The sequence below is a fragment of the Bombyx mori genome, chromosome 6 (genome assembly GCF_030269925.1).
Source record: "Bombyx mori chromosome 6, ASM3026992v2".
Classification (NCBI taxonomy): domain Eukaryota; kingdom Metazoa; phylum Arthropoda; class Insecta; order Lepidoptera; family Bombycidae; genus Bombyx; species Bombyx mori.
Genome location: NC_085112.1, coordinates 7,998,386 through 8,013,512, shown reverse-complemented (window position 1 = coordinate 8,013,512; position 15,127 = coordinate 7,998,386). Strand labels below are relative to the sequence as shown.

General features: G+C 36.0%; 1 protein-coding gene across 4 annotated transcripts in view; it reads right to left on the bottom strand.

The window, feature by feature from the left end:
* Window positions 1-70: 70 nt before the first annotated feature.
* LOC101745252 (proton-coupled folate transporter) overlaps window positions 71-15,127 on the bottom strand; it is a 34,166-nt gene continuing 19,109 nt past the window's right edge. For 3 of the 4 annotated variants that reach the window (XM_062669071.1, XM_062669072.1, XM_004930613.5), the window contains 4 exons: window positions 13,063-13,164; window positions 9,986-10,123; window positions 3,933-4,016; window positions 71-746 (listed from right to left, as the gene is read on the bottom strand). In XM_062669071.1, the coding sequence (XP_062525055.1) occupies window positions 436-746; window positions 3,933-4,016; window positions 9,986-10,123; window positions 13,063-13,164 (635 nt within the window). In that variant the 3' untranslated portion in view covers window positions 71-435. The remainder of the gene's footprint in view (window positions 747-3,932; window positions 4,017-9,985; window positions 10,124-13,062; window positions 13,165-15,127) is intronic. The other variant, XM_038011743.2, reaches the window with a different exon arrangement.

Here is a 15,127-nt window from a genome sequence, read left to right as displayed (position 1 = left end):
GAAATACTTAGTAGTGATGTGAGTGAGTAGAGAAGTGAGCTGAGATAAGCTGTGGAAATAACTACCTATGTTAACAAAGTAAAGGTTTATTATTATTTCATTTCGATGATTTTCAAGATTTCACATTGCATAACATATAACAATTTTTAGCTTTAAACAATAATCGTAAAATTTACCAATCGTTTATTGTAATTAAGTGGAAAACTTGTAAATGTCAAAATCAATTACATTACAATTCAATATAGATTCTAAACGAAAATTAATTACTTGATAAAGTGCATTTTAATTTAAAAATATCTTTATCATTCTGTTCATGTCATATTGCAGACAAACTGACAACCATCAGTCCAATGCAACGAACTCCAAATATAAACGAAAATCGATCTGAATTTGAGATATTGAATAAAATGAAACAAATTACAAATATCGTTCTAGTTACTTTTCGGCACACTTTTCAGACGCTAATTCGACAGAGTTGAGATCATTTTTAATCACTTTGTCTTCTATATCTAAACAACAATCTTCAGTATTAACTTTCATATTATCATTGTCTGCGACATTTGATTTCAGACGTAACCTCCTTGCTATTAGGTATGCTGTTAATTGTATTAACGCGAGTCCCAATCCCGGCAGAAGCCAAGCATCTGGAAACGTTGAGACAGTTCTGCTGTATAACAGGGAGTATAGCGGCGACGACAATGTCTGTATTGCAGATTGGAGGGCTCCCATAACGCTGTATATTTTACCTGTTGAAACGAAATTTAGATATCAAAAAATTTAATCGAAATAATTTATTACGACAACTCCACTACATTATTATTTTGATATGTAAATTGTTTTTAAATATCTATAAGCGACTCGTAAAGTTTTAGATATTTATCACGTTTCCTTTGATTTTGTTTTTTATAATTACAGCTATCATTTGGTTTAATTATCTTCTATAAAATGCTCGATAGTGTCGCATGATAGTTTGCGCCTGAAATAGAAAGGACAGTGACATCATCCTGTACTTCCGGCACAGAAATCTCCGGCACATTATTTAAAATTAGCAAAGAATTAATAAGCTAATTAGTAGCCAGCCACTCCGGACATATTGAAAGTAGAAGTTTCTTTAGCATTTTACCATAATTTGTGTTAAATATATTTATAAATATATACTAGCTGACCCGGCAAACGTTGTGTTGCCTTAAATAAGATTTCTAGGGAAATTGTACTGTAGAAAAAAAAACCTCATTTAACCACATAATACCTCATTAAAAACAAAACAAAAATATCCAAAAAATTAAAATAAAAAATAAATGTTTGGGGTGGACAACCCTTTTCACTTAGGGGTATGAAAAATAGATAGTAGCCGATTCTCAGACCTACTGAACATACTATTGATACACAAATAAAACCAAAAAAACATGGCTGAAAAATGTATAGTATTGTATAGCTCTCAAATATATTAAGTGTATAATCTATGATGTATAGTGAGTAAGTAAGACAGGAGACCGGCTTCGTCCTCATCCCTACTACGTGATGTTTGCTGGATGAGTGGTGACACCTGGCGGAGATAGCTGATCGATTGATAGTTGATCAGTAGTCGACCGGCGAGGGCGGGAGATCAAATTCAATTTAAAAAAAATCATAATTAAAGGAACTTGAAATTATAAACTCTGAATAAGAATTTATCGTACTACAATTATATTTGATTGCCATCTTGCAACCTTATTGCGGATCTGTGCATAGAATAAAACAAATATTAATCGGGATGGAAAAATAGGGGTTGATCGTATAAGAGTGAAAATTGAGAGTAATATGATCTTTTTTTATTTTAAGTCATGACAAAACTAAATAAAAAATTTGCCAAAAAAATTAAAGTTTATAATTAACAAATAAAAAATAGGGGTTGATGATAGAGGGATGAAAAATTGAGAGTAACATCAGATTTTTTATTTTAATTCATGACAAAATAAAAATAAAAATGAAAATCTTGCCAAAAAAATTAAAGTTTATAATTAACAAATAAAAAATAGGGGTTGATCGTAGAGGGGTGAAAATTTCAGAGTAATATGAATTTCTTTATTCTACGTCATGACAAAATAGAAACAAAATTCTCGCAAAAAAAATTTAAAGTTTTTAATTAGCAAATAAAAAATAAGGGTTGATCGTAGAAGGGTGAAAATTTAGGGTTGTATGTATTTTTGTATGCTGTATCATAAAAAAATAAAAATAAAAATTTTTGTCTAAAAAATAACAAATAAAATTTAGGGGTGGACCACCCTTAATATTTAGGGGGATGAAAAATAGATGTTGTTCGATTCTCAACCCTGACCGATATGCACGCTAAGATTCACGAAAATCGGTCGAGCCGTTTCGGAGGAGTATGGCAACGAAAACTGTGACACGAGAATTTTATATATTAGATGATACTGTGAATGCTAGTACTTATTTTGAGACGTAAGTTCAAAGTCTCAATTTTATTGTAATATGTCACACTCCCTATATTATACCAGAACGCGTGACTGCCTCACGGTAAAAATAGATAGTATGTGGGTAATCTCTAACACATAAGAGCTCACAGCTTTACGACAGCTAATTTAAAAGTATACAACAATAAATTATCGTAGATATATTATACGATACGTTATTATTTAAGTAAATATTCTTTTTTTGACGCAAATGCTTCGGAATCATTGTTTATTTTCTAATTTTATTCCATGAGCTGTTAAAAAATTCCAACTAAACAATTTGAAAGTAATAAATTGACTATTTATAAATGATATCTGATAACGAATTTTGATAAGCGAAAATTTACAATTCACATACGAAGATTAAATTAATAGCTTAGAATTTGAGATAAGAATAAGTGTGAGGTAATAATGTATTTATTTGGTTTTATTTATTTATTTAATTCGTTTTCCAACAAACTGATCCTGATAATTCAGAACATCGATAAAAGTATACTCTTGGTATTTGATAAATGTCACCACAATTATAGGTACAAATATTATTATATAAATAGTTGACAACATCATCACTAAACAAAACACGTCATTACGGATCCATCAGATCCAATAACCTTTGCATTAGATGCCTTCAGCTCTAATACTAGGGGCAGGCTTAGGGACCCCGGTAACCGTACTCGTCGAACTCGACAAAGAGGTCGACTTGCAACCTAACCCATGCATCAGCCCGCTGAGTTTCTCGCCGGATCTTCTCAGCGGGTCGCGATTCCGATCCGGTAGGTAGATTCATTCGCGAAACAATTGCTCTTGAGTTGTTAGGTCTCCTTCGGAGGCGCTCGGGCAGTTGTTAGCAAATCCCACCCCTCTTGGCTGAGCCTTTGCTCGCCCACCTGTCATGGTGAAACTGGAAAGGCCTTCGGGCCACCAGTAATGCTTCAATCATAAAAAAAAAAAAAAAAAAAAAAAAAAAAAAAAAAAAAAAAAAAAAAAAAAAAAAAAAAAAAAAAAAAAAAAAAAAAAAAACTAAACAAAAACACGTATAAATATATAATATTAATTATTACTACTATATTTCTATGACTGAGATTAGTTTAAAGCCATTCAATGATTGCCATCATTATTTAAGTGTATCTGATTGCAACACATCAAATTTTATTTTATTTGTTAAGTCAGAAAGTATTATTATCAATAACTTGATTTACGACGACATTGCACGATGTCATTGTACATGTTCAATGTGACAATGGAAAAACCGACTGCAAAATACAAATGGAACGATAAGGAGCTATTTGTCTTGACAATCTTATTTCACAATAGAAGATATATTTCTGATACAGTTTTGAAATTGCGGAATCTGTATTTGTTGATTACAAAAAAAATTTTTTTTATCATTTCATGAATTTTTTCAACTGGATGTTTAGATCAGAAGTATCGGTTACTGCTTACATAATGACATAAGTTATTTACGTAAAGCTAACTCACCTTGTTCAGTTGGTAAAATTTGCTTATTCAGTAGCGGCCTCTGGACGACCTGAGATCCTTGAGATATTATCCCGAGCAAAGGAACTGAAAACAAGACAATATGATTTTCTGATGGTGGCCTGGTCTTGAAATGGTAAGATACTTACGTAGTATGTAGTACCGCTAGTACATTTAAGCTCGGGAAATAGACGAACTTTTGCGCTTATACATAGATGGCGAAAAATACATGAAATTTAAAACCGCTTTTTTCTTAATCTCCTTATAGCTTCTATTTGGTTGACTTGTATAGAAGCGTATAAGATTCGTAGATGTTTATTTATTAATCTATAAAGATAAAAATCAATGTTTGTATGTACTGATTAGTTCCCAATGCTTTCCTAAGCTATTCATTCTAATGGAAATAATAATAATAATTTTTTTATTGCTTAGATGGGTGGACGAGCTCACAGCCCACCTAGTGTTAAGTGGTTGCTGGAGCCCATAGACATCCACAACGTAAATGCACCACCCACCTTGAGATATAAGTTCTAAGGTCTCAAGTATAGTTACAGCAACTGCCCCACCCTTCAAACCGAAACGCATTACTGCTTCACGGCAGAAATGGGCAGGGTGGTGGTACCCACCCGCGCGGACTCACAAGAGGTCCTACCACCAGTAATAAATTTATTAAAATAATTAATGCTGTAGTTGTTGATGTGCAATATATTAATGTACTATAAGTGTATCGTTTGTAGTTTCAATAAATCGTTGTTATAATTAGTGATAGTCACAGCGAAGCGTGATCGAATTTCATTACCATGTATATAATAAATACATCAGACTTAACACAAAACAAGGAGGTTACTGTTTATTATATTTTCATCACTTAATAGTGCAATATTTCAGTAGAATAATTTTCAGCGGTTCTCTGAGCTATCGTGAGCTTTTTGAATTTCCGACACCCATATAGAACAAATATATTCCGATAATAGCATTTACTTTAAAGAATAGATCACAGCTCTGTTGGCTGTAGTAAATTTTATATTTATAAGACACATGGAAACGATAAGCACGTTTTTAATTTAAGTGCAATCAACTGGTGGTATCACTGGTGGTAGGACCTCTTGGGAGTCCGCACGGGTAGGTACCACCACCCCGCCTATTTCCGCCATGAAGCAGTAATGCGTTTCGGTTGGAAGGGTGGGGGTAGCCGTTGTAACTATACTGAGACCTTAGAACTTATATCTCGAGGCGGGTGGCGCATTTACGTTGTAGATGTCTATGGGCTCCAGTAACCACTTAACACCAGGTGGGCTGTGAGCTCGTTCATCCATCAAAGCAATAAAAAATAAATAAATAAAAACTGGTGATAGACCGGTCTCTTATGAGTCCTCACTGGTAGGACGTACTACCACCCTGTCTATTTCTGCAGTGAAACAGTAATTCATTTCTGTTTGAAGGGTAAGGCAGCCGTTTTACTACAAAACTAAGACTTAGAACTCATTTCACAAGGTAGGTGGCGATTTTTACGTTGATGTCTATGAGCTCCAGTAACCATTTAATACCAAGTGGGTCGTGAGCTCTTCTTCCCGTCTAAGCAATGAAAAAATATATAGTCAAATCTGATTTTGTGTGATTGCCAGATCCCATAGAGATCACAAGAAGTCTCAATTGAATAGTCCATATAACTGTCTCACCCTTTAAATTCATTTAATTCCAATTTCGAAAATATTTTAATGATTCATTATTTAGTAAAATGTCATCAAACGGATTATGAATAATGTTGGTTTTTTTTAATCTTGTTTATCGTATCGTGTCCGAGAATTAGTCAAGTTTTTCTTCATATTTGTTAGAGTATTGCACAATGCACACAGCAAGTGATATGAGGAAGGACTTTGTTGTGGTCTTTTGGCTAAAGACTAGCTTTCGCTTATCGTATCACGGTAGTTATTATCACAGAAAAACAACAAATATAATAATACCTTTTTTATATTTGTATCTTATAAGGGAAGAGGGGGCATCACGACGAACGACGAGGTCACACATAAATGCAAGTAACTACACTCAACAGAGTTGTGTGTTTGGCGTCAATAACAATGACAGGTAACTGGACTACACGCGTTTTTTTCACCAAGAAAATATTGTCGTCATTAATTGATTTAATTTTAAGGGAATACTTAAACACACACAAAAAGGTAAGTGCTTGGACTATTAATTTCGTTTTTATCGTGTTTTTTCTAGCAAAATTGCTTATTGATATTTGAATTTCTAATTTGATATTGAAATTCTAATAGCCGGTTCGTTTTTTCTGTTTATTATTTAAAAAATAGAACTAGACGTAGGGGCATAACAGGGGCATGGCTCTGGGGCAAGATCCGCTCATGATTTATTTCTTTTTAGGTAATTAAATCGTACTAACTTATATTAAAAAAGTACGAAAGGCAATTGGTCTGCGAAGAGCATGATACAGACCATTAATAAAGTTTTGAGCAAAAAAGCGAACTACAGAGAAGCTTCTCACTGTACAGTGTTCCGCAGACCACACTGGAGCATCATGTCGCTAAAATAAAGAACATTCTTCTTTATTTTCTAGCTCTGAGAGTAGATGGTGAAATTTGGGGTAGGTATGTTTTATTGCAGATGGTATTTCCATGCTTCTCGTCCTAATTCTAGACAGAGAGTAAAATTAGTACGAGATCCTCCAGGGATGACTCTATACTGTCCCGTACCTTGTGGTACGATGGAGTTTTGTTAAGGGTTTCATACTTTTTTATTTGATTAATTATCTCACTAAATTATATGCCAAATACTAGTTTAATAAGTAACCTAAGTGTTCTAGTTACTTTTAATTCATAAAAATACCTTGACTATATTTTTATTGTTTACTAGCTGACCCGGCAGACTTCGTAGTGCCTCAATCGACAAATAAAATACCTAAACTTTTGTATAAAATAAACTTAAAACAAACAAAAGAATCCGTCCGACGGAGGACACATCAAAAGAAAAAAAAGCATTATCATATTTATCTACCTTTTAAACCTTCTCTAGACTTCGAAAAATAATTCAAGACCAAAATTAGCCAAATCAGTCCAGCCGCTCTCGAGTTTTAGCGAGACTAACAAACAGCAATTCATTTTAATAAATATAGATTTCCCTTAAAGTCTCCGCTATGCCACCCCTCATTCTCCTATATTTCTTTATCTAAAATATTATATTGTTTTATTACATATTTATTTGTCTTTTAATAATTATTCCTTAATTCTGTATCAAAGTCTGTTCGGAGCCTATAACTAACCAATAAACTTTGACGTCAAACCGACAGCCCTGGATCTTTGCGAACTTCTTTTATGAACAAAGATACCTAAAGGAGACGGAAACTTGTGGGCCAAAAATGTCATAACTTGGAATGTAGTCTAAAAAATTTGTTATATTTTTTTATATAAGAATATAAAAAATCACCTCAATCCTCTTTCTGGGACCGGAGAAAAATGAGAAAGTTAGTTTTTGTCGGTATAACGGTGTGATCGATTTAATTAATCGATTACAGGATTATAAAAAGAAAAACATTGCACTAGGTAATTAATGCAAAGTAATTAAATGAGTGATTTATACTTGTTGTATACAAGTGCGGTATACGCCGGATTTAATTGCGATTATATACATAAATGATGAAAAAGTCTATTATTACTTAACAAAGTAATATGATTATCGATTTCAAATCGATTAAAATCGATTGTATTTTTGATGACAGCTTTGACAGTAAGCTGTTTTTTTTTAAAGAGATTTTATGACCTGGTAACTAAGACCTTTAAGTCATGTCTTATTTTACTTTATATTCTTAATTTTATGAAAAATGATAATATGGAGTGAAATGAAATGAAGATGATTAATTTGAGACATTAATCAACTGGGATGAATTTAATGAAATGAGATGATATGGGATGAAATATAATCGCAGTAAAATGGTGGTCATTTACTGAGATTTTTTCAGTGGACTTTTTGGAGGAACCCGAGAAGTTACGTCCAGCAGCTTTGTTTCACTTTCCCACATTTGTGCACTTTCACAGATATTAAACAGTTAATAAACCACCATTATTACACATTTAAACCTGAAGAAACACTAAATAGACAAAATAAAACAAATCACACAACTTCATTCCTCGCGTTCCCGCCAAAAAGTCACAGTAAGCTGTTTTTTTTTTTTAAGAGATTTTATGACCTGGTAACTAAGACCTTTAAGTCATGTCTTATTTTACTTTATTTTCTTAATTTTATGAAAAATGATAATATGGAGTGAAATGAAATGAAGATGATTAATTTGAGACATTAATCAACTGGGATGAAATTTAATGAAATGAGATGATATGGGATGAAATATAATCGCAGTAAAATGGTGGTCATTTACTGAGATTTTTTTAGTGGACTTTTTGGAGGAACCCGAGAAGTTACGTCCAGCAGCTTTGTTTCGTTTTCCCACATTTGTGCACTTTCACAGATATTAAACAGTTAATAAACCACCATTATTACACATTTAAACCTGAAGAAACACTAAATAGACAAAATAAAACAAATCACACAACTTCACTCCTCGCGTTCCCGCCAAAAAGTCACAGTAAGCTGACATGACGTTTGTTCATAGATTATACAATTATTTTTTGGCGCTTGTTGGTTTTTTCTGCTCTACTCGTTTTGTATCTTCGACGCATTTAGAGTGTGTATCTATCGGGCTGTTTTTATATTTTCAACGAACACTGCTTTATTATTACGGATTCCAACTCTGCCAGCCTTGTACGACAATTGCTTCCACACTGGACACCGAAGATCGCTCACACGTTTGACTTGAAATTGTTGCATTGGATACTGTTGAAATTATGGATCGCTGTGTGAATTATGGAATAGCAATTCCATATTCCATACCTGATATTTATCATTGATATTCATTCTTAGTATGACATTTAAAAGATTACCCAATGGATATAATAAACATTTACTTATGCTTAAATAAGTTATTATTCAGCTCTTTTAAAGAGATTGTATCATAACCTAACTTTTACTAAATCTTTATTAACTCAGCTCTCAGATTGAGAAAACTTTTATAATTTTCAGCAAGGTACTGATAAATCTGAATCTATTAATTCATATTAGTTTCATCACGTTACATTCGGGCCCAAAAATGTATGTAATCGTTTCAGTCTCCTTTTCAATATACGCAGATGCTCGTGAAATTTAAGTACTTCGATTGAGACATGCACCGAAGTATGTAATTTGGATTTAGTGCTAAGGCAACCGCTTGTAAAATTGTTAGACAGATGCAACAACAAAAATATGCGCTGATCCCGAATTTCCTACTAACTGCACAGTTAGTAAGAAATGCGAGAGTATAAATAAACAACTAGACTAAATTGCATAGTACGGCTCTCACATAGGACGAAACGCTTCTATTCTATCAGCCCACAGACGTCCACTCCTGGACATAGGTCTCCACCAAGACGAAACACTTAGGATGGAAATTGTTCGTTTCAACGGCTCTTCAATTGTGAATAGCGTTGAAATTGGACCGGTTACACGTAATATTTCGATGTTCGCTCCATGTTTCATTCACAGTCACTCTAAAATTTAAAATTTTATCTATTTTCATAGAAAATAAGCGGCGATTTGAATTTACTGGTGGTAGGACCTCTTGTATGTCCACGCGGGTAGGTGCTTCTTCCAATTCCTGCCGGGAGACTACGCCTTGAGAGAGGCGCGCGAGGCACTGCACGGCGTCAGCCACGCAAGAGCTACCCCGCAAAACCGACTACCGACTAAACCCCGTCGAGCCCCACCACTCCGACTTCACGAAACCCACGGTACCGCACAGTGCGCGCCGAAGGCTCGCCGTCGCGGCGTCGCCGGGAAGGTGCCACCACCCTACCTATTTCTGTCGTAAAGCAGTGATGCGATTCGGCTTGAAGGGTAGGGCTGCCCTTGTAGATATCTATGGGCTCCGGTAACCAGTTAGCACCAGGTGGGCCGTGAGCTCGTCTACCCATCTATGCAATAAAAAATAAAAATAAAAGAATATAGATACTAACGCACAAATACGCAGTAAGTGTAAGTGGTGGCAATGAGACCAGATGTAGATAATATGTTTGACAGGCAGCTGAAAACTCCTACCATCTCGTCCGACAGTTTCAAGCGTCGCTTCAGCAGACTCAATATTAATAATGTACCTGGAAAAAGAGCTTTTTAATTCCGAGATAACATTTCAAATTAAAGCCGAACTAAGTTTTATCTCAACCAATCTGATATTAGATTTGCCTTAATATGGTTTTTAGTACAGCGAACGGTATTGCTTGTTAAACTATTATTACTAGTGGCCCCGCAGTAGTCGAAATTCGACTATAATTAATTGAAATTATAAATTTAAACATTATTATGGTTCTATTGTCAAACACTATTATAATTCGATAATATAATCACAGTTCGCCAAAACTGCACTATAGAACAATAATATTAAAGACAAACAATATTATTCTATTTTCAATTCAACCACAGACTTTAAACAATAACAAAAGTTTCCCAATTGACAGTAAACAAAGAGTATATTTTTATGTATGTGTTGTGTTAAATACATGGTAGGGCGTGTAATGTTTTTTTTATTGATTTAATGTATCTTTTATGCATAATTTAAAAAAAAAAATTAGCATTGTGCACTTCTTCTCTATATTCTCTATAAAGTGTGAAAAATTTCATACTCCTCCATCCGCGCAATTTTCGTAAAAAGGTATACAAAGTTTATGCTTCACGTATTAATATATAGATATATTCCGTAAGATAATTGAATTCTATTACCAAAGTTCAAACTCTGGTGATGCCGGTACAATCGATACTCGAAACGGCTTGAATATGTAAATTTATTTGAACGCAACAAACAGTGTTCCAAGTTTTCAAAGATTGTGTTTATTCCGACATCAATAATGCCTCATTTCTTTATGTCTACCGCTCGCTTGATACCACAACTAGCGTTGCCAGATTTTTTTATCCCATAAGGGGCAAATGCTTGAATAGGCAAAAAAATACAGGAATTTAGTTTTTTACACGGCACAAATAAAAAACAAAATTATGTACATAGTAGCTATCTTTTTTTTTTTTTGATATTTCTTCGAGGAGCAAGTCTGTTTTAACATATTTTTATCGGTTTTAACATATTTATAAAAATCAATACAATTATAATCGTACGGTTCGAATACGGGACAGAGTCAGTCCGCTGGGACATTTTAAACTTAGCCTAAAATACGGGACGTCCCGGGAAATACGGGACGTCCCGGGAAATACGGGACGTCTGGCAATTTTTTTTTTTTTTTTTTTTTTTATGATTGTAGTATTACTGGTGGCCCGGAGGCCTTTCCAGTTTCACCAGGACAGGTGGGCGAGCAAAGGCTCAGCCAGGAGGGGTGGGATTTGCTAACAGCTGCCCGAGCGCCTCCGAAGGAGACCTAACAGCTCAAGAGTAGCTGCTTCGCGAATGAATCTACTACCGGATCGGAATCGCGACCCGCTGAGAAGATCCGGCGAGAAACTCAGCGAGCTGATTCATGGGTTAGGTTGCACGGCGAACTCTTTGTCGAGTTCGACGAGTACGGTTACCGAGGTCCCTAAGCCTGCTCCTAGAGCTGAAGGCGTCTAGTGCAAAGGTTATTGGATCTGATGGATCCGTAAGGACGTGTCTAGGGCGTCGACGGTGACTGGCTCCGGCATGATCAGGATTCGGGGAGTAGTCAGCGGCGGCTACGATAAGGCGATTATCATAACGCATAGCCTTCTCGAAGTACCGTTCCGACGCTGACTTCATGTATTTCTGTATAGATTCGAGGCCCAGGTCGTCGTGTAGGTCAACGTTCCTCACGAACCACGGAGCTCCGACGGCTAACCTGCAAAAGCGGGATTGTAGAGATTGAAGGGTGTCTATGTGTGTGCGGGCCGCGTGAGCGAACACCACACTCGCGTAAGTCATGACGGGCCTTATGCAAGTTTTGTAAAGTGTCACCTTGTTCCGAAGGGACATTTTACTCCGCTTACAGATCATGGGGTAGAGTCTACCGAGAATAAACGCGGCACGGTCACGGACTGATTTTATATGCGGGCGGAATGTCATCGATTCATCCAGGGTAACGCCCAGGTACTTGACCTTCCTGGCCCAGGGTATGGATTGACTAAAGAGAGTAATCGGGGGTGTGAGATTCCTCCTCCTAATACGGGAGGAAATCCGTGTGGAGCTTCCCCTCTGAAATAGCACCGCAGTACTTTTCGCTGGGTTGATGTCTATGCGCCATTTTCGGAACCACTGTCCTAGGGCTAGGGCTGCGCTCTGAAGCTTTTTCGCGATTAGGGACTTGTTTCTACTGGAATAGTAAACAGTCGTGTCGTCGGCGAATAAAGCTAAATGGGTCGGCGGCGACCGGGGAATATCGTTAACGAATAAGCTAAATAGGAGGGGTGAAAGGACAGAGCCTTGCGGGACTCCAGCTGTGAGAGGTCGTGGGGAGGAGCGGGTTCCCTCGACTCGATATCGAAAAGAGCGGTTCGACAAGAAGTCCCGTATGATGAGCACGAGACTATCCGGCACACCCATGTTGAATAGTTTGAAAATCAAACCGTTGTGCCAGACTTTGTCGAACGCTTTTGCGACGTCGAAGAAGAGAGCTCCCGTGTATAACGGTTTTGGTCGATTAAGCCCCACAAGAATGTGCTCCGTGAGGCGGTGCACCTGTTGAACGCATGAGTGATTTGTACGGAATCCGAATTGTTCATCGATGAGAATGCCCTTGGATGAGACGAAGTCTCTGAGGCGTTTGTAGAGCAGACGCTCATACAGTTTGCCTAGAGACATGAGGAGGCTAATCGGGCGGTAGCTCGTCGGATGATTTTTTGGTTTACCGGGTTTATGTATGCCGATAACGTCCGCTTCTTTCCACACCGCGGGAAAGATACAGTTCGCCATAGCGGCATTGAAAATAGATGCCAACATCACGATGAGTTGGACGGGTAGAAGTTTAATAACGCGGTTGGATATACCGTCGGAACCGGGAGCTTTGCGAGGACGTAGGTCTTTGATCAAGTCGTCTGGCAACTCTAACCACAACCCATGTACAAGATTAAAAGCACTCACCAAAGAAGCTGATGATGTTCTTATATGCCAAAAACGAGCCAAACATTATGTCGTCCCAATGAAATTTGTACCTATAGTACATGTAGGCGATTAGCACCTCAGCTAAAATGAAACGTAAGGTTTATTGTCGTATACTCGTATACTAGACCAGGGTAGAAAAAAATAAAAAACATAAAAAAAAAAAAAAAAAAACTTGGTTTTTTGAATTTTTCCACCAGAGAATTTAACACGATTAGTTCTTGCCGTGACTTTGGTCTCGTGGGTATGTAGGTCTTATGGTAGTTTTGGGACAACACCACAAATCCAACCCTACAGGAACTTCCTATTTTGTTTCAAAATCAATCTTGCATTCCAGTTTGAAGAACAAAATCAAGTCATAATCAAATTCGATCTTCGACTTTTAGTCGGTAGCCATATTTACGCCATGTCTATTAGCTCCAGTAACCAATAAATACTATATGGGCCTGCCCTAAGCTCGTCTAAAACTTTAAACAAATTTTTTTTTGTTCTTTTGTTACAATTCCCTACGACGTTCGTTATCCCTTCCCCGTGAAGTTAGTTCGTGACTGCATATATTTGTTAGCTATTTTAATATACAAACATCTCAATAGTCTTTCTGGCAGAGGAAGAGACTGTAGTTCAAATCGGAATCCTTGAAAACCAAACATACGATTGCTATTGGTAGAAATAGATAAGACGATAGCACCGACATACGCATTCATCATTTACCTTTCACCATTATGAATGCAAAACTAAGCTACAATAAAATTGCTATTACAATCAGAAATTATTTTTCTAGCAGAACATAATTGGACGAAATTCAAATTCAAATTCAAAATCATTTATTTCAACTTAGATGTCAGTATGACACACTTGTTGAATGTCAAAATACAAATAACGATGTTAACTCTACCACCGGTTCCAAAAAAAGCCACAGTCCTGAGAAGAACCGGCGCACAGTGGGTCGATTCTATGATTTTAGTGACTTAGGGACCAACTTTGTTTTTTTATAATTTTTTTTATGTAGATAGATAGAGCTCGTTAATCTCAATAATAATTGTTTTGGGCAAAAATTACAAAAACTTTATAGTTTGGTCAGAAAAATGTGTTTTGTGATTTTTTTGTATGGAGCGGGTCACATTAAATTAAATTCCTGCTAAGTACTGTGAGGTCCCGCTTTGAAACTTTATTTTCCTTATACCTTGTCTAGTCTACTATCATTTGATGCTATGAACATGTGCATAAAGTTGCAACTCTGCCAAATAAATGAATCGAAAAAAATTAATAAATACATAGAATAAAAACCTTTATATTTTTTTTCGTAAGTGCTTTTAAGTTAAATTTGATATGGATTAGTAAGTAAAAGCACGTAATGATACCCATAATTACATAATACCTAACAACAATACATTTAGTAGATCTCTAATTATGCAATCTCTCTAAATATTATATATTTTGTTTCACCTTTCGATCTTTGGGTCAGAAGACGAAAGAAGATTGTGTAAAATATCCTCATTAGTCGACGTTCTACTTCTCATTCTTGAATAACATCTCTCTGTATATTTCCGAAAATCTTTATTGCGAGCTTCCGCTGCCTCTTCCGAGAGTTTACCTATACGAATGGCACCAAAGTTCTTCATTATTATATATCACTGCCATGTGCCAACAATTTATGGATACTGGAAGGCATATATAATACCAGGGATATACATTAACATACAATTCTGCAGTATATCTAAAAAATTCCGAAAAATTGGAAACGCGCTCTCCATATGCAACAGAGTGAAGAATCACGTGAAGCCTCTCTATTAAATCTTTACGTATTCCTGTTATGCGGGCTGTTTCTTCTGCATCCCTGAAAAATCTTCTGGCAGTATTGCCATCATTGGTTGTTCCTACTCCTTGCTTGACAACATCTATAAGTAAACCGCATTCCTTTTTAAACGCTTGCTGTATAGCGCTCTTTCTGATTGATATTTTTTCTTTGTCATCCCCCCTTGCAACCCCATTTCTTGAAGTCCAAACGATAAGACGCAAACAAAAAAGTGTCATATAAAAAATAATC